The following is a 24163-nucleotide window of genomic DNA, read 5'->3' as shown; positions in this document are numbered from 1 at the left end:
GGGTAATTGATTGTTCGAAAGGAGTAGACAACATCAGGAATGACCTCCTGGTTGAGTGGTCAGAAGTCGCCAACTAGTGTATGCCAATGGAGAAACGTGGTTGAAACGAGTGGAAAGTGGATTTCATCAGTTAATCCAAAATCACGGAAACAGGATTAGCAGATGTTTTGATGGCCAGGTTTTATCTTTCAGGGAGCTGATGCAAGTATGTGCAGCTCAAATGCAAAACAGGCACTGTTATGTCTTGTTTTTCACGAGCCGACTAACCAGTTCACTGCTCACCCATAGGTGGGTTTCATCATGTGACGTCACAACAAGCGGAGGGGAGACAGGAAGTAATTTCCCCATAAGAAAGAGCTGAGAAAATGCAGACGTGGATTAAAAAAAAACAACCTTTGTCTGAAATCTGGAGGAGCAAAGTTGGACAACGCTCGTACATGCAGTGATGACTTCATGAAAGGTAAGGATACAGTCATGAAACTACTACTTGTATGCGTGCTGCAATGCAATTTCGGACAAAAAGAAGCATTCAACCAGGTTTAAACTCATTGTTTCTGCCCGGTCCGCTAAGATATATGCTCATTTGGAAGAGGTACACATAGCAAAACATGGGTTACGTATTCAACTGCGTACTGTTTCACGTATACATATTGCACTAATTTCCAAGAGGCAACTTGATTATTATTCTACCTTATCACTATATCTATAGCTATGCTGCAAGGAGCAGAAAAAAATATTTTTCCTCTGTTGGCTGCTTGACTGCAAAGCATCTCTGTGTATCGAAGACACAAGCCTAATCACTTTCATTGTCGCCTCGTCCCATCATGGATCTGCACCAAGCAGTAATTTTGCTACGGTAGCTAACGACGCAGAGTGAGTCATTATCTTAGCGCCGGGCTAGGGCCCCTATTTAAAGATTCGCACCATGAATGAACAATTAGAGAACAGATTGCTGGCCTAAGTGGGGGAGAGGCAGCACAAGACTGAGGAGATGACGACATGCGGTGTGTGTGTGTGTGTGTGTGTAGGTGTGTGTGTGTGTGTGTGCTCACTAGCACTGGGAGATATGGCCTCAAAATTTTATCACAATAGTTCAAGTACATGCATCATAATTATATTAAGGATGAGCTAGAACAAATTATTTGTGCATCCATTTAAAAAAAAAAAAAAAAAGGATTTTCAATTGCTTTCCTAAAAACTACTCTACTATTAACCTATTGTCACAAGGTGCTAGCAGCAATGGCAGCAGTGATTCAGAATGAAACATAAAAACTGCTGACAAACTACTAACAAAAGTGTCATTCAGTATCTCTCACTAGGGCAATGCAGTTCTATGTGACAGAATAAAGGCCTATATGATAAAATAAGAGTGACAGGGACATAGCAACTGCATAGCAACTGACAACATTATCGTCATAAGGGGCATCGTAACTGCATAGCAACTAAAAAGTAAGGGTGACTAGACAAAGAGTGGCTAATAAGTCATTGATGGACATAGCAACTGACATTACTGTCATAAGTGGTATAGTAACTGCATAGCAACTAAAAAATAAGAGTGACTAGACAAACTAAGAGTGGTGAATACATCGGCATCATGAGGGACATAGCAACTGCATAGCAAGTACAAACATAAGGGACATAGCAACTGCATCATCATAATGGTCATCGTAACTGCATAGCGACTTCAATATAAGTGACTAGACAAACGAAGAGTGGCGAATAAATCATGAGGGACATAACTGCATAGCAACTGACGTTATTGTCTTAAGGGGCATCGTAACTGCATAGCAACTTCAAAATAAGAGTGATTGGAAAAACTAAGGGCTAACAAATCGTCATAAGGATCATAGCAACTGCATAGCTATTAACAACTTTGTCATCATAAGGGGCATAGTAACTGCATAGCAACTTCAAAATAAGAGTGACTAGACAAATTAAGAAGGGCTAACAAATCATAAGGAGCATAGCAACTGCATAGCCATTGAAAACATTGTCATAAGGGGAATAGTAACTGCATAGCAACTAAAAAAACAAGAGTGATTAGACAAACTAAGAGTGGCTAATACATCAGCATCATGGGGGACATAGCAATTGCATAGTAAGTACAAACATCACAAAGGACATAGCAACTGACAACATCAACATCATAACACGATGACCCATGCCGGCATGACCCATCCCAAAAACTGTCACATATTAATGCTGATTCCATATGTGATGTGTTGTGGATTTTAATGTCTGGCCGAATTCCTGACTGGACGGCCACAAGGGGGTTCGATTTGTTTTTATTGCTGCAACAGACTAATAAACACACTCAAGAAAAGATAACAGATTGAGGGAGGTGCCTTGCGAAAGGGCATTTTGGCAGTGGGACGCACACCATTACCCTCGACCAATTTTGCGCGTGCGTGTGCAACTCCGTTTGTGCACGTGCATTTGTCCGCATTCAGGCCTTTTGTGAGCGTCTTTCAAAAGAAACTGTCAAGCCGTACTGAGCTCACACAAGAGACAAGAAGTAGACTTTGTTGTTTTTGTTTTCCTGCCTCGGTAGTTTTGCTCTTGAATGAGCGAGAGCGTGAAGAGGCAGCGGGAGAAAAAGAGGTAAGGAGTGCAGAACGAGAGGAGCAGAGGTAACATGTAATTTACTGTTTGGCCCAATTGTACTGTACATGGCTTTAGATATGCTAATGACGCTCTTTGTCAGGCTCCACAGATAGCCATCAATCAGTTGTCAATTGGTCTTTTGCAAGGGGGGGGGCGGAATTATCCCCTCCCTTGGTTCTCCTCTTCTTCCTCTTTTTGTGCTACCTCGCGGAATTGGGGGTACGGGGAAAAGCCTGGCAAACGGATCTTTTGGGATCAGGACCCCCCCAGTCAAGGCAGAAATCAGGATAAAGTTTGGACAGTGTCTTCAGAAATAAGAATCATATTGCGGTCTTCAATGTAGACTTGTTTCAATTCTACGTCATCTTTCTCATTCATTTTTGCTGTATAGGAACGCAGTGAAATAAATAAAAAAAAAAAAAAGATCAAAGAAGTTTGATATCAGTTTCAGCCTTGAGTGAGGTTGTGTCGCGCACAACATGGCCGCCTCTGTCTGGGGAAGAATGAGCCCCGTTATGTCAGAAGCTAATGTACATGCTCAGATAAGCTAACAGGCCCATTAGTGCCAGTTCATTTAGCTCGTTAGCTGAAGCTTGCGGGCTGATGACATTCATTACATGTCATTAGCACACAATTAAGATGTCTCCTTCTTGACTCGACGGATCCTAATGTTGGAAAACACTTGAAATTGTTGTCGGATGAAATGTTTCTGTCTGCAGGACATGATTTATGACACGACAGTTTTCCAATAACCAGCTTTAGCCAGATAAACGGACTCAAAAAACAGTAACCAACCATAAGCCTCTGATCATATTTCGAGAGCTATATAGATGTAGAATAATAACATGTTGCAACAATAAATGCTTTGGATTTTTATGTAGCCGTATTAGCAGCACAAACACCAACAAGGGTAACAACAGCGTTTCAATGTGGTCGCTATGGTAACGCCTATCATGAATGATACCGCTTGAGGACTATTTATTTTCAGTCGAACAATAAACGTGAATGCGCATTTTAGCAGCGTCCTCCTGAAATGCACAACAAACACAAAGTACATGAAAAACAGATCCAAATAATGTGCATCTATTCTTTTTTTTTTTTTTTTTTTTTTAAACTCATTTTGCTAGCTTGTGGATTCAATATTACCGTTAGCGACCAGTATAATTAGCATTTTGACATGTGTCAAGTCTGTCATAGACGATTGAAAGGGAAAGAATCTGGTCGCTTTTCAAAACATGTTTTGTTCTGTTGTTTTTGTTTTTTTTTAGCTTTGAATAAACAGGAAGTACTGTATGTTTTTTTTTTTATATACTTTCGACTGTGCGACCCACCGTGGCTTGATCTAAAAATAGATCCTTTTGATAGATTGATACTATAGTCTTGATAGAGAGAGAGAGAGAGTTTGCTAGCTAGCTAGCTATTAGCAGCTGCACACGGTGAGACGATAGCTAGCTAGCTATAGATAGATAGATAGATAGATAAAGAATCTGGTCACTTTTAAAAATTGTTATAGTCTTGATAGAGAGAGAGGTTGCTAGCTAGCTTGCTAGCTATTAGCAGCTAGCTAGCTACCTATTAGCAGCTGCACGCAGTGGGATGCTAGCTAGCTATTAGCTAGCGATAGATAGGTGGATGGATAGATAAAGAATCTCATCACTTTTCAAAATATATATATATATATATATATATATATATATATTTTAGCTTTGAGTAAGTACTGTATTTTTTTTAAATTCTTTCGACTGTGCGACCCACCACGGTTTGATCTAAAAATAGATAAAAATAAAAATAAAAATAAAAATTCTAAATTCTAAAAAATTTCTAAAAATAAAAAATATTGATCGATTGATACTATAGTCTTGATAGAGAGAGAGGTTGCTTGCTATTAGCAGCTAGCTTGCTAGCTATTAGCAGCTGCACGCGGTGGGACGCTAGCTAGCTAGCTGTTAGCTAGCGATAGATAGATAGATGGATAGATAGATCGATAGATAAAGAAGGAAAGAATCTGGTCACTTTTCAAAATAAACTGTCGTGTTTTGTTTTATTTTTTTTTTCCTTTCAACTGTGCTACCCACCTATCCTATTGATAGATTGATACTATACTCTTGATAGAGAGAGAGGTTGCTAGCTAGCTAGCTAGCTATTACCAGCTAGCTAGATAGATAGATGGCTAGATAGATAGATAAAAAAAAAAAAAAACATGTCCAAGGTTATCTTTTTGTTATTCATTGGCGGATGGTGTGACCTTAATCTTTTCACAAAAAGCTCTTGTGCATGTACAATGCAATACGGCGCACAGCTAAACGTGGACACACATACACGCACACACGTGCGCACGCACACCTACGAACACACGCGGCACAAAGCGCATTCCCTTTTATTCTCCCTATCACACTCACCCACCCACCGATCCGAACGCAGACGGGCATTATTGATTTTACCGTCTCCAAGATGCTGAAAGTGTGTCTATTTGTGTGCGCGCGTACAAGAAAGGATTAAAGGGCCCTCGCTGAGCTCTTGATACCATCAGCCATCAGGCACCCCAAGTCCACTTCGTGCTTTCCCGGCTGCCGCATTGTCTATTCTGCTCCGCTATGTGAAAAATGTTGAATATCAACAATGGCTTTCAGTGGCGTATTGTTGAGTTTTTGTATGAACTAATCTTGCCTGAGTGAAAGAGACCTCGGGCTTGGACAAAAACGTCTAGAGCCACAGCATTCCGAGCCGGCTCTCCCCGTTTGCGCGTTGAGCAGAAAGCTGCTGCAGGCGAGGCAGGGAGGCGCGCAGGACCCGGGGCCCGCTCGACGTGTTCTCGGGCCGGCTTGGCCCAGATGGTTAGCGAGGGTAAAGGAGACGTCGGACGCTTATTAAGGTTATGATCAGGAAAGGGTGCGCAGAGTGAAGAGGACATGAAAGCTTTCCTTAGAAGGAAAAAAAAACTGCATCGGTTCTTGTGAAAAGATCTCCAGAAAAAAAAAAAAAAAACGAGTTCCCATATTCCGTCGTCAGAGTTAGTGGACTGTCTTAATTTTCCTGCAATGGAACGCCTGGATGGGGAAGCAGCCGACGTCCAATCAGAGAACAGGATTGCAGACGAACCGAGATGACATCACTCAAAGGTAAGATGACGACAAGACTGCAATCAGGTTTGACTACCTGGAAACCTTTTTGGCTCGTCTTCAAATAAAATATGCAAGAAAGGTTTAGCGAGAGTTACATATTGTGTTGTTCATTAAGGCTGGGTATCGATCCGAATTTCCTAAATACAGTGTACCGTCCTTTTCAGCTGGGGTTAGGTTAAAAAAAATAAATAAATAAATACCTGCAATAAATGAAATCTGCAAAGTAGTTAGCTTTATGTTTTACATTTTCTATAAATGTTTTAAGGCTCTAAAAACCCTCACCACACATTTTATACACTTTTTTTCATCAAGGCATTTACATTTTCTCACATTTCTCTCGTTTAAACATTCTCAATGTTCAAACCTTCATAAATGTAATAAAATAGGTACAATACTGTAAAAAAAACAAATGCATGCAAAATCGCACTCAATAAAATCTGCGATGCAGTGAGGCCGCGAAAAGTGAACCACGTTATAACGAGGGAATCACTTTCGATTCACAAGATTTCAGTTCGATTCGATTTCGATTTTTTTTCCTCCCAATTTTATCCACTTTACTTCAATCCAATACTAATTAATTATGAAACATCAATTATTCTAAGGACATGATAATAACTCCACAAACGTTAAATTCCAAATGAAATATTTTCACAATTCTAATTCAATAATTGTCAATATAAATTAGAAAGATTCTGAATTGTCTTAAAGTACCTAAAGAGTCTTTCAGAAATGTAAGAAAATACTTTAAAAAAAAAAAAAAAAAAAAAAAAAAAAAATTAAATAAGGGGTGTACCGATCACAATTTTTCCGGCCGATCACCGATCCCGGATCTTTTAAAAAGTCTGACCTACCGATCCCGATTTTTGCCGATACCGATTTTAATTTTCATTATAAGCAGCATGTACCTTCAGTGTTCCAATCTGGTTTAAATGGAAAACATTGAACAATATCGACAAAATAATACAAATGGGTTGTTTTAATTGCACATGAAGTAGTTGTCTCAAATAAAAACGAAAATCCTATTAGTCATCTCAGCAGAAGAGGACAGTGGCTGATTATTATTATTATTTTTTCAGACCTCTGAGGAGAGAGATCGGTTTATTTTTAAGGGATTCAGCCCATCACCGATCTTCCAGAATTAAGGAAATCGGGGCCGATTGATCGTTGCACCCCAAGTTAAAATAACTGATTCATGGTTTTATGATCAAAATCAGGCTCAAAGGAAAATCCATTCGATATCGATTATTCGATTTTTGAAACCCAGCCCTGGTCGTCGTCGTCGATTCTATATGATCCTTCTCAGCTGCGCGAGTGTGTTTGTGTATGCAAAACAGGCATTGGCGTTTTCTCTCCGTGTGAATCCAGCCTGTCCTGCAGAGTCTTAAAAAAAAAAAAAAAAAAAAAGAAGCAAAGTGTGACGATGAGGCAGCAGAGTTGATGTTAATCGGGCTTTTGTGTCGTCAGGGGTGTCAAGTCTCGAGCGTGGACGACACGCAGGGAGATCGTCTTCAATTAGCAAGTACAAATATTATTACCTCAGTCGACGCTAATTTGCATATTCATCCCGCACGCATGCTCATAGGGTGTAACGATAATACAGTGTAAGCGGATGCTTGCGTTACCTTTGACATCCGCATGGTAAATGTGTGCATACATGAATATATTACAAATTGATGCTTTATGTTAACTCATTCACTGCCAGCTGTTTTACTGGATTTTGACTGATTTTGCAAAGGCCCACAGAATATTGTGTTCTATTTGGTGTAAAAACATGGAAACTACACAAAACAAGGTGTAGCATCTCTTCTTTCATTAGGGAAAAAAAAATATATTTTTTTATGTTTCCGTTTTGCAGCAATTAGCATTGGAATATAGTTTAATCATTATTTATTTATTTATTTATTTATTTATTTATTTATTTATTTATTTATTATTTATTTAATTATTATTTAATTATTATTTACTCTGTTTAATCATTATTCACAAATCTGTTTAAAACAGTGGGGAAAAGTTTTTTGCAACATGGCCCCGGTTGATCTCTTATACTCTGCTGCCACCTGCTGGCCGTTTTTGTAATAACTACTTTTGCTTCAAGCATTCTCTTCAGTTCAGAGGCTGCATGAAAGCCTTTTGTATGCTCTAGCATTAAAAAAAAATACAAAAAACGTATATATACGTCTTTGGGAGCCAATGAGTTAATGTGCGCTTCATTTTCAACAGTAAAATGCAGCGCAAGTCTGAGTTGATATGTGTGCTTGAGTTTGAGGTCAGTGCCACACAAACCTGGAATTGATGTGATGTTTGACTTAACCCTTCACCCTCTCCACACACGCACACACACAGGCATCGTAATCGGCGGCCCCTGGTGATTTGTCCTCTCAGCTTGAAGCCCTGTCAATTCCTCTCCGCTCACAATTACAGCCCTGAAGCCAACAGGAAAATCTGCTTCAATCTAGCAATTAGCCCGAAGGCCACTAGCTGCGCGCTTGCGTGCGTGCGTGCGTGCGTGCGTGCGTGCGTGCGTGCGTGCGTGCGTGCGTGCGTGCGTGCGTGTCCGCTCCCTCTTGTCAGGAACATCAACCGCAAGCAGGAATGACACCGCCGTGGTGATGCAGTTTTGTATTTACATGCATAATTTTTGCGCTTCAAGTCGGAGGATATTTAATTCTTATTGCGGCGTTTGTTATTGTTATTGGGCGGTGTCTGGGGACTCAGAAAACACCAGTCTAAGGCACACCTGTGCACTAATCATGGCGTCTAATTAGCATCTTGATATGGCACATCTGTGAGGCAAAGGAGAAGTGCTCACCATCACATATTTAGACCGGTTTTGCGAACAGTATTTGAGAGAAAATGGTGTGAGTTTGTGTAGGGGTTTCCAAACTACGGCCCGGGGGGCCATTTGCGGCCCACTGTCCATTTTTCAGTGGCCCATTTTCTTGACTGCTTATTCCTCACAAGGGTCGCGGGGAGTGCTGGAGCCTATCCCAGCTGGCTCTGGGCAGGAGGCGGGGTACATTCTGGACTGATTGCCAGCCAATCGCAGCAAAAAACAATTTTGTTACCGAAATAGAATAAAAACAAAAATGCTTTAAAAAAAAAAAAAATTAATAAAAAAATAACTGAAACTACATTTTATGTTTACAAAACAAACGAAAACTAACTATAATTGTAGCAAACGTGTTCTTCGTTTTAGTCTTTGGTAATTAATTTAATGCATGAGCCTTTGGGGATGATTTGAAATGTGATTTTTAGTATTTTTTATTATATAAACTGGAATAATGATGTCTTAAAGTATGTCAAACAGAGGTGATGTCATCTAGCAGCAGCCAATAGAAAAGCTCCTTCAGATGACGTCACTCCCATGTTAAATATTGCGTACAAGTAATACACATTTCTTTAAAAAAAACAAAAAACAATACTAATACTGAATCTAACAAACTAAACTAAACCTAAGCATTTTTTAAAGAACAAAACTAATAAAAATGAACTAAAATGAAAAATTCCAAAACCATAATAACCCTATTGCCATATTACAAATAAATTGGTTTATCTACTGTAGCATTTTTCTAAATATGCAAAAGCACAAATAAAAAATTATTTGTACAATTTTTAGGACGAAACACAATTTCTCTTCATAACATAATGTGGCCCTTGCGCCCTTCTGATTTTCTGTATGTGGCCCCTCAAATGAAAACGTTTGGACAGCCCTGACGTAGAACAAATTTTCGATCTTTTGAGTTCATCTCCGAAAAAAATAGGAAGCAAAAACAAATTAATATTTTTATAGAGTATATGTCAAGGTCACACGTGACAAAACTCTCAATGAGAGAACGTCTCATCTTTGATCGGTTCTAATTCGTCCTCTGAAAAGTCCGCACAAGTACAGAAATCCAAATGTGGAATTTCAAGATGACGGAAAAGTCCGTCAGTCAGCAGTGAAGGAGCGAGCGATGCGCTGCGAGGATGATTTTGGTGGCCTCGGGGACGGCAGGCCTGACCGGGCAGCAACAGAGACGCTTAGTGCCGCCTGGCTTCCTCCTAAAGACTCGGCCTCCATTTTTTTTTTTTTTTTTTTCTTCCCCCCATGCCCCGCTCGTCTCCCTCCCGCGTGTCCTCTTAACTACTTGGGCATCCTTTTTCTCTTAGCCTCTCTCCTCCTTTTGTCCCTTGCCGTCCTTCAGCCTCAAGTCGCTTCCGCTCACGCTCTCTTTGCCACACTCCATTCCTCCATTTGCCACCATTTCTTAGTGTATCGCCCGTGGGCCGTTACAGATGCTCATCAGTGGGTTTTCGAGACGTTTTTTTTTTTTTTGGAGAGAATAATGTGTTGGGTGGGGACAAAAGCTCTGTGACCGTTGAGAGTGGCTGCGTCTGAAAAGAGGCCGGACATCATCTTAATGCGGCGAGTGGAGAGACCGAATCCTCATCCTTTAGGTGATGGCTGCTTTGGCCAAAAGATAGCACACCTTCCTTGGATGTTTTATCAAAAGCATAAGATGGGGGCGAAAAGGGTCGTATAGCTGAGGGACGCCTCGATGAGATGCCAGCGTTGCGTCCTCTTTCATTTCACGTTAGTGGCAAAATATTTGTGCTCCAGATCATTTGTTAGTTTTAATGTTCCAGAATTGGCAAAGAAAAGTGGTTGTGGTCTAGCCAGGGGTATGGATGAGAATTTGGAACTTGAGGGGTATGGCATGCAGAGGGGTGCTTTCCATGACAGTCCCATCTGGCTCCTTCTCCTTACTGGGTCTTCTGTTGGTTGAGGCATTCACTCATCACGAAGCAGGTCTTGAATGGTCTGTTGTTTTCTTCCTGGATAGTGGCCGTGACGCTCACTAGTCAATGGCCGCCATCTTTCCGCTTTGCGTTCAGCCTCAGGACGCCGGAATTGGGGTGAAACCCTGCATGGAACTTTCTTGTCGTAATAAGGATGGCTTGTATCTCTTCTAGTGTTTTATGCTAGCGGGGGATCTGATTACTGGCCGGATGTCGGTGTGTTTTTATATATATATATATATATATATATATATATATATATATATATATATATATTAGGGGGTGTTAAAAAAATCGATTCGGCGATATATCGCGATACTACATTCTCGAATCGATTCAATAGTCGGCAGAATCGATTTTTTTTTTTTTTTTTTTTTAGGATTCACACCTTGAGCATGGAAGAATGTTATATGAACGGAACATTAAGCCTTAATATTTTATTTTAATGCTGTTCAAACATGAAACAGATTACAACCTCTATAAGACTGAAATTTCAGATAAATAAATAATACATTTTCATATAAATCTTACACTCTACAAGCTTACTGATTAGTATTTTCTAAATTTGAATGGAAAAAAATCGCAACAATCGACTTATAAATTCGTATCGGGATTAATTAATTATCGAATCGAATCGTCAGGTACTAGGCAATTCACACCCCTTATATATATATATATATATATATATATATATATATATATATATATATATATATATATATATATATATATATATATATATTAGGGGTGTGTATCTTTCTGCAAAAGACAATTTGATACGGTTTTCGATGTGTGAGGTGCAAAACGATTCAAGGACGTGTTGATTTGAAAGTGTACCGATTCAATTGGGTTTGACTGTGGGATTGCGATCCCGTTCGAGAGGGTGTGATCATCATACTTTTACATATATTTGAACGTTTGAAAGTTGTCAGTGCCGCAAACGTGCATTTTCCTTCTTCGATACATCACTGCAATCAAAGCCGATTCGATAAGTATCTTGATATATTTCAAAGTGGAACGACTTGCTTTGTTTTGGTGCATTTGCATCTTTTCAATCCAAACATGATTTTCCGGGTCGAACCGTTTTTTTGTTACACCCCGAGTAGGATGTAGTTCAAACAGTGGTATAGATGGAATTTTGGAAATGGGTGACAGGCAACAACTTTATAGAAAGAATAAATATAATCTTAAAAAAAATATGTATGTATGTACAGTATATAGTACACAGCTAGCATCTTATTAGCAGCTTATGACAATCAGATTGTGCACAAAAAAATATCCAATCCTGACTGCCTTCATTTGTGAACGCTATTTAAATGCATACATTTAAAAACCCATTGGCATGGTGCATATAGACAACAATTATGCGTGTTTTTGGAATGCGGGAGGAAGTTGGAGCACGTGAAGAAAACGTACAAAAACAGACAGAACATGTAGACTCCACATAGAAAGACCTTGACAACACCACCAAACTCACAACATTGAGACAGACATGATAACCACTAACTGTGCTGCCTCTCAATAAAAAAAATTATATTAAATTTTATGAAAGGAATACCAGGAACAAAATGGTCATAATAGAAACGGGTCAGCAAATGGACCCCCTGCTGCTGAGAATGATAGTTGAGTTCTACAGCTTGTCGTCTCTGTTCCCGCATTAAAGCGTCACGTTATTAATATCTGCTTTCATAACGTGCTGTCAAGCAAACAATTTTAGTTCTACAAATGCTTTCCATTTTTGTTCGCAGCAAATGTTTTCCATTTGGCTGAAATAGGAAGAGTGAGTGATAGTGGCGGCACTGTTGTTCTGCTGGCAACACCGCGTATTAGACCTCCGTGTATTTGCATATTAGCGGAAGCGCGGCTATATGCATTAGCAAACAAAAGAGGTTCTCAAAGATGAGAGAGCGGCGAGGGGGCTTTTGCACAACAATAGGTCTTGGAAGGCTTAAACTGATCCGCAGCATACCTACAACGGCGGCCAAACGCAAACGCGGGCACACACGTCAACCTGAGAACGAGCCAACGTGCGCCACGTGATGCGGATATCCAAATTCAGCTGCTCCTCTCCTTAAGTCCGACCCAGGCCGTTTGACGTGGGCCCGAGCGTGCTTGCTCGCGATTCAAAAACCCCAAAACCCCAACATGATCCATGCCCACTCCCCGGTACAACATGGACTCGGTCGGACACATGCGCAAAGTGTGACCATCCAGATTAGCCCCCCCCCCCCAGTAAAACGCACACAGCAAGCCATAGCTGTGTGTGTGTGTGTGTGTGTGTGTGTGTGTGTGTGTGTGTTGACAGCGGTCAGTACTGAGGCGTTTTCTTGCAATTGGGGAGGATGATGATGGTGGGATGCAAGGGAGGACGAGAGGCAGAAAGAGGATTAGAGTGATATGGAGACAAAGAACAACAATAGTTTGTCACATTCTGTCAGAGCGGATTTTACGGAAAAGCTGATTTGGAGTATGCCACCAACAAGCAGCAATCACAGCCACAGGATTTAAGACTAAATCAGTTGGAGAATTTGCGGTTAATGTCATTGCTACAAAATGGCTGAGACTTTTCCAATGCAAAAAACCCACTGGGAAAAAAAAAAAAAAAAAAGAGTTTGAAGGATTTCAAGTACAACCTGAGGAGCAGTCTGTACCAAATACAGATCTTGTGTCAGTACCGTGGGTCAAAGAAGCCAACCGGAAAATAACCGTACTTATTTGGCGTAAAGGAGCACAAGGCGTGAAACCAGAAAGGGCCAAAAGTCTACAGCAGGGGTCTCCAAGTTGGGTCCTCGAGAGCCCCTATCCAGCCTGTTTTCCATGTTTCTCTCCACCTACACACCTGATTCATGATCGGGATCGTTGTCAGGCTTCTGCAAAGCTTGCTGATTAGCTGATCATTAGATTCAGCTGTGCTGAAGGACGGAGACATGGAAAACAGGCTGGATAGGGGCTCTCGAGGACCCAACTTGGAGACCCCTGGTCTAGAGTGTTACGAGTGGCCCAATTGGACCCTGGGACCTTCTTGCTGTGAGGCAGCAGTGCTAACCGCTTATCCCCACCATGCTGCCAACAGTTGCAGCATTTGACTTGACATTGATTGACGTCTGATCATAATCACACAAATTTGGTATTACAGCACTCACAGTCTCTCGTACTGGTCACTTAAAGTTCAACATAGCATCTCGTGGCAGAAATGGGCACAAGCCTGGAAGGCCAAGTCTTTGACCCACAAGTCCAAGTTAAGTCCAAGTCTTTAGGTTTCAAGTCAAATCCAAGTCTTTAGGTTCTTAGTCCATGTCAATTCTCAGGTCTTTGACCCACAAATCCAAGTCAAGTCCAAGTATTTAGGTTCGTAGTCAAGCCCAAATCTTTAGGTTCCAAGTTAAGTACAAGTTTTTAAGCTCTAAATAAAGTCCAAGTCTTTAGGTTCCAAGTCCAAGTCAAGTCCAAGTCTCTAGGTTTGAAGTCCATGTCAGTTCTTAAGTCTTTGACCCACAAATCCAAGTTAAGTCCAAGTCTTTAGGTTTCAAGTTAAGTCTAAGTCTTTAGTTTCCAAGTCAAGTCCAAGCCTTTAGGTTCCAGGTCAAGTCCAAGTTTTTAGGTTCTAAGTAAAGTCCAAGTCTTTAGGTTCGAAGTCCATGTCAATTCTCAAGTCTTTGACCCACAAATCCAAGTCAAGTCAAAGTATTTAGGTTCATAGTCAAGCCCAAATCTTTAGGTTCCAAGTTAAGTACAAGTTTTTAAGCTCTAAATAAAGTCCAAGTCTTTAGGTTTGAAGTCCATGTCAGTTCTTAAGTCTTTGACCCACAAATCCAAGTTAAGTCCAAGTCTTTAGGTTTCAAGTTAAGTCTAAGTCTTTAGTTTCCAAGTCAAGTCCAAGCCTTTAGGTTCCAGGTCAAGTCCAAGTTTTTAGGTTCTAAGTAAAGTCCAAGTCTTTAGGTTCGAAGTCCATGTCAATTCTCAAGTCTTTGACCCACAAATCCAAGTCAAGTCCAAATATTTAGGTTTCAAGTTAAGTCTTAAGTCTTTTGATTCCAAGTCAAGTCCAAATTTTTAGGTTCTAAATCAAGTCCAATTCCCTGACCATGAGTCTGCCTCACTGGCTAATGTCTTTAAAAGCAAACACTAGAACAAACAATAGCGCTGCAGCAGACTTTTGGTCCAGGTTTGCCACGCTGGTGATTGCTTGTGTCTTGTTGTCACATTTGTCTACTCTGTCATTAATATTGGCCGTTTCTTGGGTGCACATAAAGGAAGAAGAAGACTTGTAATATTGACGCGTCTATAACGAAGAGTGAAGTCTTGTGTCTTTAGTGGACAAGTTGATGGTGCAAGTTTCAAGAAATACTGACTTAAGCCTCTTAACCTGCGGTTAAGTATGTATGAGTATATACATATACTAGGAGCTTTTACCAAATGAATTGTTTTGAGATCACAATTCAATCTAACAGTCGTTTACAATCTGATCTGTCCATGAGTTGCAAACGACTTTTTTTTAAAAAACCAAAAATACAAGGTGTTGTTTTGGCGTGTCACTGCTTACAATCAAGCTACTTTGATTGTTTTTTTTATTATTATTATTATTATATTAAAAAAAACACAAAAACAAGAATGTCTGCAAAGCAGCAGGCAGCCGAAGCTTTCAGACACGTGAGAGGGGGAGAAACAGCATGATCAAGTTGAAATGAATGAAATGATTTAATGTTTGAGTCTGCCTCGCCCTAGGGAATGGAACGATATGGGCTCCCTAATTGACACCGGGTCAACTGCCTCCTGACACACGCACTCACACACTTGCACTGTTTGACACACTTTCAGCTGTCTGTCTGTCTGTCTTTCCTTCTTCTCCCAAACACACATTACAGTCCCCTCCAGTAGCCGTCCAGACCCGTCCAGTGTGGGCCAGAAGGGGACAAACAAAGGCCCGCGCTGTCTGCCTGTAATGATGGATGAGCGCGACGCTCGGATATTTGGGAGGGATTTCACAAGAGTCAGTCCTTTCCCAGGCTGGGCTGCTGGTCAACAGCTTTATATCACACGTCCTTCAATGACACATTCGTGGGGGGAGCAAAATTCTTGAATTTGAACCTTAAGGGCAGCACAGGAAAGCGCCATTTCATTAGTAAAGAAAGGAATATTTGATGTAGTATATTTTGAGCATTTCTTGGGAATGCATTGACTGTATTGACGGTTTCAGTGTAGAGACTATCGGGCATCTTTTATCTTGAAATTTTAAAATAACCTCCTAATGGAGAAAATGCAACCACGTGTGTTATTCTTGTCCTTGAACACATTGAACGAGTTCGGGTCGATTCCGGTACATTGGAGGCTTTTGAAGTGCTGCCTCCATAGCAACGTACACCGACAGTGTGTAAATGAGGACATGCTCTGCGTATGTTTTACTGGGATGTACTGGTCAGATTTGTAGACAGAATGTCTGTTTAGGCTTCAAGTCAAATTCAAGACTTTAGGTTCGAAGTACATTTCAATTCTCAAGCTTCCAAGGTTCCAAGTCAAGTCCAAGTCTTTAGGTTTCAAGTCAAGTCCAAGTCTTTAGATTCCAAATCAAGTCCAAGTCTTTAGGTTCCAAGTCAAGTCAAGTCCAAGTCTTTAGGTTCCAAGTCAAGTCAAGTCCAAGTCTTTAGGTTCCAAGTCAAGTCCAAGTCTTTAGGTTCAAGTCAAGTCAAGTCCAAGTCTTTAGGTTCCAAGTTAAGTCCAAGTCTTTAGGTTCCAAGTCAAGTCCAAATCTTTAGGTTCCAAGTCAAGTCCAAGTCTTTAGGTTCCAAGTCAAGTCATGTCCAAGTCTTTAGGTTCCAAGTCAAGTAAAGTCTAAGTCTTTAGGTTCCAAGTCAAGTCTAAGTCTTTATGTTCCAAGACAAGTCCAAGTCTTTAGGTTCCAAGACATGTCCAAGTCTTTAGGTTCCAAGTCAAGTCCAAGTCTTTAGGTTCCAAGTCAAGTCCAAGTCTTTAGGTTCCAAGTCAAGTCCAAGTCTTTAGGTTCCAAGTCAAGTCCAAGTCTTTAGATTCCAAATCAAGTCCAAGTCTTTAGGTTCCAAGTCAAGTCAAGTCCAAGTCTTTAGGTTCCAAGTCGAGTCAAGTCCAAGTCTTTAGGTTCCAAGTCAAGTCCAAGTCTTTAGGTTCAAGTCAAGTCAAGTCCAAGTCTTTAGGTTCCAAGTCAAGTCCAAGTCTTTAGGTTCAAGTCAAGTCAAGTCCAAGTCTTTAGGTTCCAAGTTAAGTCCAAGTCTTTAGGTTCCAAGTCAAGTCCAAATCTTTAGGTTCCAAGTCAAGTCCAAGTCTTTAGGTTCCAAGTCAAGTCATGTCCAAGTCTTTAGGTTCCAAGTCAAGTAAAGTCTAAGTCTTTAGGTTCCAAGTCAAGTCTAAGTCTTTAGGTTCCAAGACAAGTCCAAGTCTTTAGGTTCCAAGACATGTCCAAGTCTTTAGGTTCCAAGTCAAGTCCAAGTCTTTAGGTTCCAAGTCAAGTCCAAGTCTTTAGGTTCCAAGTCAAGTCCAAGTCTTTCGGTTCCAAGACAAGTCTAAGTCTTTAGGTTCCAAGTCAAGTCCAAGTCTTTAGGTTCCAAGTCAAGTCCAAGTCTTTAGGTTCCAAGACAAGTCCAAGTCTTTAGGTTCCAAGTCAAGTCCAAGTCTTTAGGTTCCAAGACAAGTCCAAGTCTTTAGGTTCCAAGACAAGTCCAAGTCTTTAGGATCCAAGTCAAGTCCAAGTCTTTAGGTTCCAAGTCAAGTCCAAGTCTTTAGGTTCCAAGTCAAGTCCAAGTCTTTAGGTTCCAAGACAAGTCCAAGTCTTTAGGTTCCAAGTCAAGTCCAGGTCTTTAGGTACATGCAAGTCCTGATTCTGGGGTTGATCATTGATTAGCTTTCACTGTATTGTATTTATTTATTTATTTTTTTTACAGAGATGGCTGGATTTGTTTTGACAAAATTTACAATTCAGGACTACGTAGTCGACTAGTTGACGAGTCAACTTTGCACAGTCCACATAATAAGGCGATCGAGCCAACATTGATACCTGACGAGTGCAAATGTTAGTGGAGACGCAAGAGCGGGTCAAAGGCCACTGCGTCACATGATCAGCTCACTCCATGACATCTTCAATCCTCTCATGTACAGAGTGCTGTAAAAAACAACAAAAAAAACGTCTGTATTGACTTGTAATCAGATGCCAGTCGAGACGACCGCGTTAGCCCGCGTAAAGAGAAAGCGCACTGATTCCCCACCGGCTGCATTGTCACTGAACGTCTCGTCTCTCTATGGACTGTAAATGATTTAATTTGAGCAAGCAGATGTGGCGTTGAGATGGCGCGTGCGTGCGTGTGCGGAAGAGCGAGGGAGGGCTGGAGAATGAGGAAATGACAGGAAGGAGAGGAGAGAAAAAAAAAAAGCTTGGCAAAGTGACAGCCAACGTACTTGACGCAGCTTTCAAAACATCGTGATTTTCTGTGTGCACGCGCGTACGTTTTTTTTTTTTTTTTGCGCACGGGTATCGCGACAGCTGAATGAAAATCAATCTGCTTCCACATCTGCCGCGCCTCGAGTAGCGTGAGGGCACACAGATGGGCCTCCCCTTGTCGCCCGCCGCGCGGGGCTTGGCAGGCGACCAACTCAGGTCTCGCCACTCGCTTCTTCATCCTCTTTATCTCCTCCCCCTTGTCTTCCCTTTTTTTTTTTTTTTTTTGCTAATCAGATGGCAGCCTGTGAAGAGGAGCTCTTTTCCTGCGCTGACATCTTCCAAGTCACTTCTGGCAGCAGATGTTTGGGCCCTCCGAAGCCGCAATCGGGGGGCTCTAATCACCCCTCATTGACGGCTTCGGAGGGGCCCCCCTGTTGCAGCTTCTGAATGGCAAATTAAAGCGTTTTCAAGATAACGTCGGTAATTGGCTAAATCGTTTTATAAGCCCGGAGATCACAACTTGTAATCTGCATCCGAACGCGCCATCTCTCTCCTTGCTCCGAATAAGTCTCATTCCTGATGCGCCGCGGAATGTTTTGATGCCTGATGATTTTTTTTTTTTTTTTTTGCCATCAGATTAGCAAATACTAATCGTCGCAGTTTGTCTGACTGTCACATGCGCTTTGCTCTCGTCTCATGGCCGGCATTAACTCCATTAGACTGGTAATTGGCTCTTAAAAAGCGGCGGGCGCGGACTCCCGAGGCCACTTAATGTCCATCTCTTCGCCTTCTTTCCTCGGCTGCGCTCGCCAGTCCATCAGCGACCTTCCCTCAGTTGAATGGCATTAACTAGTCCCCCCGCATAGAAATCGGAGGCCATATTAGTGTTATCCTCCCCTCTCAGCCGATTGCTTGGCTCATGAGTCCCGATCAGTCCAGACGATATGGTTAAGTGGGTATTTTTCGCTCACGTCACTCTGAAATGGGACACCAAATAACCCGCCGACTGTCACAGATGAATATGCAAATTCTGCATGTGGAGATCAAATTCTCATTTTTTAAACCCGAGAAACTAAATTTGTATTGGAAAGATGCGTGTGTGAAAACAGTTTTTCGGTCACAGCCCCCCCCAACTCACAGAGCGAGAGAGGGGAGAGAGAGCGAGAGAGAGGAACTGTAGAAAGACTGTAGTAAGAAGAGCTGCTAAATAAAACAAAAATGGTAAATACACATTGCAGGCATTCATTGTGTGTCAGTATTTAACTTTTTTTTTTATTTTTTATCGAGCATCAAGCAACATATGGGTCAAGTACAAGTATTTTTCACATTTTTTTTATTTTATTTTTAGGAAAACAGGGATCTAAAGTTAAAAAACGTGACATGTTAAAGAAAAATTGAGATGAGTTTTGTATTACGCACCCAAAAATGAGTTTAAAAGAGTTTGACACAATGATGCACTGGTTGACTGGAGTCATAAAACCTGCCACATGCCATTAAACTCGAGATCTGACTTCACGACTATCAGGTCAAATCCAGGAAATGATGGAGTCAATCTTTTGACCGTGTGTGTGGTTGGCCTCTCTTTCCCGGGTTCGCTTTTAGATGAGAAGCATCAAATGATTGAATGTGAGGTTCACCGGCAGCTTCTGGGGGCAATTGTAAAGACGAATGACTTCCTGACAAGATCGTGACGTTAACACCGATGGGGTGACGGCAACATCAGGCTCGGTGACAAACAATCATGTCGTTCAGCGGAAAGCGCCTTCAATCCTTCCAAACGTTTCCCGTGTTCGAAAGCGAGCTTTTTTTTGTTGTTGTTTTTTTTTTTTTTTGAGGCAGAGAAGCTACCGTCATGCTCCATCCTCACCCCAAGAGAGACAAATCATTGATTTGATAACCATGATAGTGTTGTTAACCATCTCATAGCATTGGAAATTTATTTAATACCTTATTATTTTAGCCCGCAACAATCATTAAAAATGCCCGCGAAATTCTGGAAGGACTGGCTACAAATGACCTCTAGATGACCCTAAGTATGTGCCACAAATCATCATATATCCAGGATTTATTTGATTTTTATTATTGTGCTGATTGCTGTAGTATTTGGCAGTATAGTTGAACATACATCACCACTCCGCAATTAGTTAATTAATTATTTTATTTATTATTAGTGGTAGTAGTAGTAGTAGTAGTAGTAGTAGTATTGAGTCATTGATTGAGGCATTTGTGTGACATAAATATTATAGCCCAAACATAATTTTAATTCATTGTATTATAATAATAATAATAATAATAATAATAATAAGAAGAATAAATCCCAATTATTTATATAAAAAAAAAATTTAAGTAGTGAAAATAGTTACTTTGCCTGGTAACAAGTTACTTTTATTATGAAGCAATTCAATTAGTTTTTTTTTTTTTTTTAAAGCAAGTAATGAATAACTATAACTAATAACCTTTTTTAAAGTAACATTCCAAACACTGCAAATTAATCAATAACATACTGATTAATTTATTATTTTGTCATAGAGTGAGGCATTTGTGTGAGTAATATTCACAAAAATAAATGAAAACACCCTATAAAGCTTGGGCATTTGAATTCCTTATATAAAAATATAATAATAATGATAATAATCTCAATTATTTTATATAAAACAATTTTTTAAAGTAGTGAAAATAGTTACTTTTCCCGGTAACAAGTTACTTTTATTGTGAAGTAATTCAATGACTAACTCAGTTACTTTGTGAAGCATGTAATGAGTAACTCTAACTAATTACCTCTTGAAAGTAACGTTCCAAACACTGCAAATCAATCAGTAACTTACTGATTAATTTCACCTCCTTATCATCGATGTCATTTCTGTCCTTTTTCTGTGTTGGACTGTGAAGTGGAAAGAGAAATAAATGAAGAGCTGATGAGGTGGAAAGTTGTAAGAAGCCGTATTATTTTTTTTTAAATTTGTTTTTGTATTTAGCTTGTTTGGTTTGCGCCGGCGAGTGGCGACGTCGCGCGAGGAGGCGTTTTCGGAGCCGCGCGCCACTTTTGACTGCGGCAATAAACACTCGCTCATGCATGCGAGCGAACGAGGGGGGACGAGTCCCTCCATAAATTATACCAGGAAATTAATTAGCAATATAAATGCCGGGCGGAATGCATTATGCGCAATTGTCTTGCTATCTTTGCAAGAAATTAGTCTTTTAAAAAAACGAACGCGGTATTAATCATCTTGCGGAATATTTTTGTGATCACTGAATTAATAGTTGAGCGTTGGGGAGGCCGCATATTTTGAGGTTATTCATCGGCGTCGGCGGCGATTGCCTCTTAATTATGACGCCGTCCTCCTCTTCTTCGCACCTATTAAATCCTGTTTTGTGGCGTCGCCGCAGCCCCGCTCTCGCCTGGCCCTGTATCTACTAATTACTTCTCTAATTGAATTTGCTCTCTGTTGCCAGGCTGTTTTTTTTTTTGTTTTTTTTTAAGTGGCTGTTTGTTGCAGGGCCTCATTGTGTCCTTGTGTGACAGCTAGCTTGCGAGCCGCCTCTCTGTCTGTATTCATGTCCCTCCGTCTATATCATTACCTATAGCTCCGAGGCATGTACCGAGTATGAATGAAGAAAATTAATTAACAAGAGCCAGTGGAACACTTGCTGTATTTCTTTCTCCATGTTGCCTTCCAGCCTCATTTTTTTGAGCCTCTAGTTAAGGGGGTGTGACAAACACAATTTTTGTCACAGGCCATTTCATACTTATGTTTGCCTTCAGACGACTGTTATGACCGTGAAAAGTGTTAAATGTTGGCTGTATCTGATGTTGTAAATGAATTTGAAATCAGAAGTCTTGGGGGGGAAAATGTAAAAACCAAATATTCAAGGAGGCAACTATCAGTTTATGTTACGTTCTGGGTTTGGATCCCAAACACGCAGACGCAAATAAGACTTGAGCTCTTTAGTCACACAACTTGACTAAACTAGAAATGCCAAGCTCCCTTGGGCTGTGGAGCTGCACAGAGGAACAGAGGTAATAATCCGACAAAACACGCACTTCTTAGTCCAGCTTATATAGACAGTCAATCGATCTGGTTGGTTGTGGCTAGACATGTGAGTAACAAGACTGACATGGACTTATCTGATTGGCTGTTGACCAGATAAAGAGATTAAAGATTCCCGACATCACATAGCTTCTGACATCACATAGCGTTTTACCAGTTGAAACCAGATGCTGGTTGGATCAGTTCAAAACGGACGCTTGACCACACGGTCATGACCCAAACATGACCCTTGCATGACCCTAACCCTGTAACCGCAATTACCTTAGAATTGTGTACTAAAGGCAACATACTCAAATCAGTAGTGTCTTTTTTATTTAAATCTGCGCAGGGGCAGGCTAAACTAAGATTTGGTAATATTTTTTTTTTGTGCCATGCAATCAGGTGCCGCATGCTATAACCATAATAATATACTCGTACATGTTAAATGAATACCTACATTAGATAATCCATCAAAAATAAGCATTGTAAACGTTATGCATCTCATCATATTTGATTGATGAAATTTAAATGGGAGAAAAAAAAATGTGTTAGTGGATTATTGGGTCTGGTTGCCAGACTATGGCAGTTGCTGAGAATATGAAAATTTTAAATCAGAAATAACATGACTGAATCTTGGTTAAAAACTCTTCCTCCCTCAACCATCTTCAGCCAGCTCCTTTGTGAAAACTTTCTCTCCTCACTTCGTATTGATCGGCTCTCTCCATCCTCCACATCATCCATCCATCCATCCCTCTCGCTATTGATCCTTTCCTCCCACTCCTCTCCTTTTTGGCGCTATCTCACTCGTCCTTTGTCTTCTTATCGAAGCTTCGGCGGTTTATTCTGGCCCAGCTCTTATTGACAGGAATCTCGCTTGCAAGGCCAACTAATGCATCCCTAATCCCACCTTTGTCACTCTGGAATGTTCTGGCTCACTTCAGACGTGTGTGCGCGTCCATATACGGGTTATACCAGTGCATAGTGTGTGTAAGGGGGAAAAAAAAAAAAAAAGGCCACACGGATGTTGATCCCAGCTTTCTATTTGTTGGCAAAGCCAGCTATCAATCAAAAAGGCCCACTCGTACTGCTCCCATGTGTGTGCGTGTTGGTCTTGAGTGACAGGTGGAATCAAGGCTGAGGACGTTTGATAAGCTTGTATTGTCACTACAACCCCCCACCCCCACCCTTTTCCCTCCCCCGCCTCCCTTCGCACCTCGATAAGAAATACATTGGAATAGAACTGATAACGCTGTCGAAAACAGCGAAAGCCCCACTCTGAATCGCACGCACGCACGCAGGGAGCGAGAGGTGTCTTTCTTCAAGCACCTCGGCTGTAAACGATACCGTCAACAACAAACAGCAACGCTCTGGGCGAGGAGACCGTCCCGATATGGCGCGCGCGTTTGTCGGCGGAACGAGGATACGGCGCGAGGATGCGCTCGGCTTTGCTGGGAAAAAAAAAAAAAAAAGGTCCCCGGCGATAGCGGCGCGCGTTTGTGTTTGTGTGCGTCGTCGTGAACAGCGGGCGAATGAATACGGTAATAGGCTTAGAGTGGCTGAGGCGACGGTGTCAGACTTGAGCAACAACAACGACAACGCGGGCGCCCTCAAAAGGATGACTGACAGCTGTCCGTGTGATCCGCAGATTTGGGGTCAAACCTACAATATGGTTTTTTTTAAATGCTAGTTTGACAATAAAGCTGCCATCACAGTTGAGCGAAATCGGATCACTGACATCAAAACTGTTATCAAGACGGAAATGTCATCAGAAGCGAGAAGATTTGGTCGCCGAGAGCAAATTTTTGTAGCGCGTCTTATCTCAGCCCATTTCTAATTTTGATGCTCCCTCAAAACCAGAAGACTTGCGTACTTGTACGTGAGATCCAAAACTGGACATCCATGATTTGGTCTGCCCCTCTGCTCTTCAACTGGAAAACTTGCGGCCAAGTAATTCACACTGACTGCGGAACGGACGCGGTGCGTTTTTTTTGTACGGACGCCGCAAGAATAGAACCCATTCGATTCTGCGTGTCAATTCGCATCTGCCGCGGATGCAGCGCGGATGCGGCACGGCCGAAGGTTTCAGCAAGCGTTCTATTTTTTTTCCGGATTCAATCAATCAATCAATCAATCAAACTTTTTTATTTATATAGCACCTTTCATACATTCAAAAGCTTAGGTTAGATCAGTTCAAAACAGACACTTGACCATATGGTCATGACCCA

General features: G+C 41.1%; 1 protein-coding gene across 15 annotated transcripts in view; it reads left to right on the top strand.

Annotated features, from left to right (window-relative positions):
* LOC144026704 (uncharacterized) overlaps positions 1-24163 on the top strand; it is a 145685-nt gene that overhangs the window by 64352 nt on the left and 57170 nt on the right. For 13 of the 15 annotated variants that reach the window (XR_013285271.1, XR_013285274.1, XR_013285275.1 and 10 more), the window contains one exon: positions 289-460. Coding sequence is in view for 1 of the 15 variants with exons in the window: in XM_077533623.1 (XP_077389749.1) it covers positions 5708-5723 (16 nt within the window). In the remaining 14 variants the exon portion in view is untranslated. Of the gene's footprint in view, positions 1-91; positions 206-288; positions 461-5203; positions 5724-24163 lie in introns of those variants that run through there. The other 2 variants (XR_013285279.1, XM_077533623.1) reach the window with 2 other exon arrangements.

Source organism: Festucalex cinctus, chromosome 10 (assembly GCF_051991245.1).
Source record: "Festucalex cinctus isolate MCC-2025b chromosome 10, RoL_Fcin_1.0, whole genome shotgun sequence".
NCBI classification, from domain to species: domain Eukaryota; kingdom Metazoa; phylum Chordata; class Actinopteri; order Syngnathiformes; family Syngnathidae; genus Festucalex; species Festucalex cinctus.
This window is presented reverse-complemented; position numbering and strand designations above follow the sequence as displayed.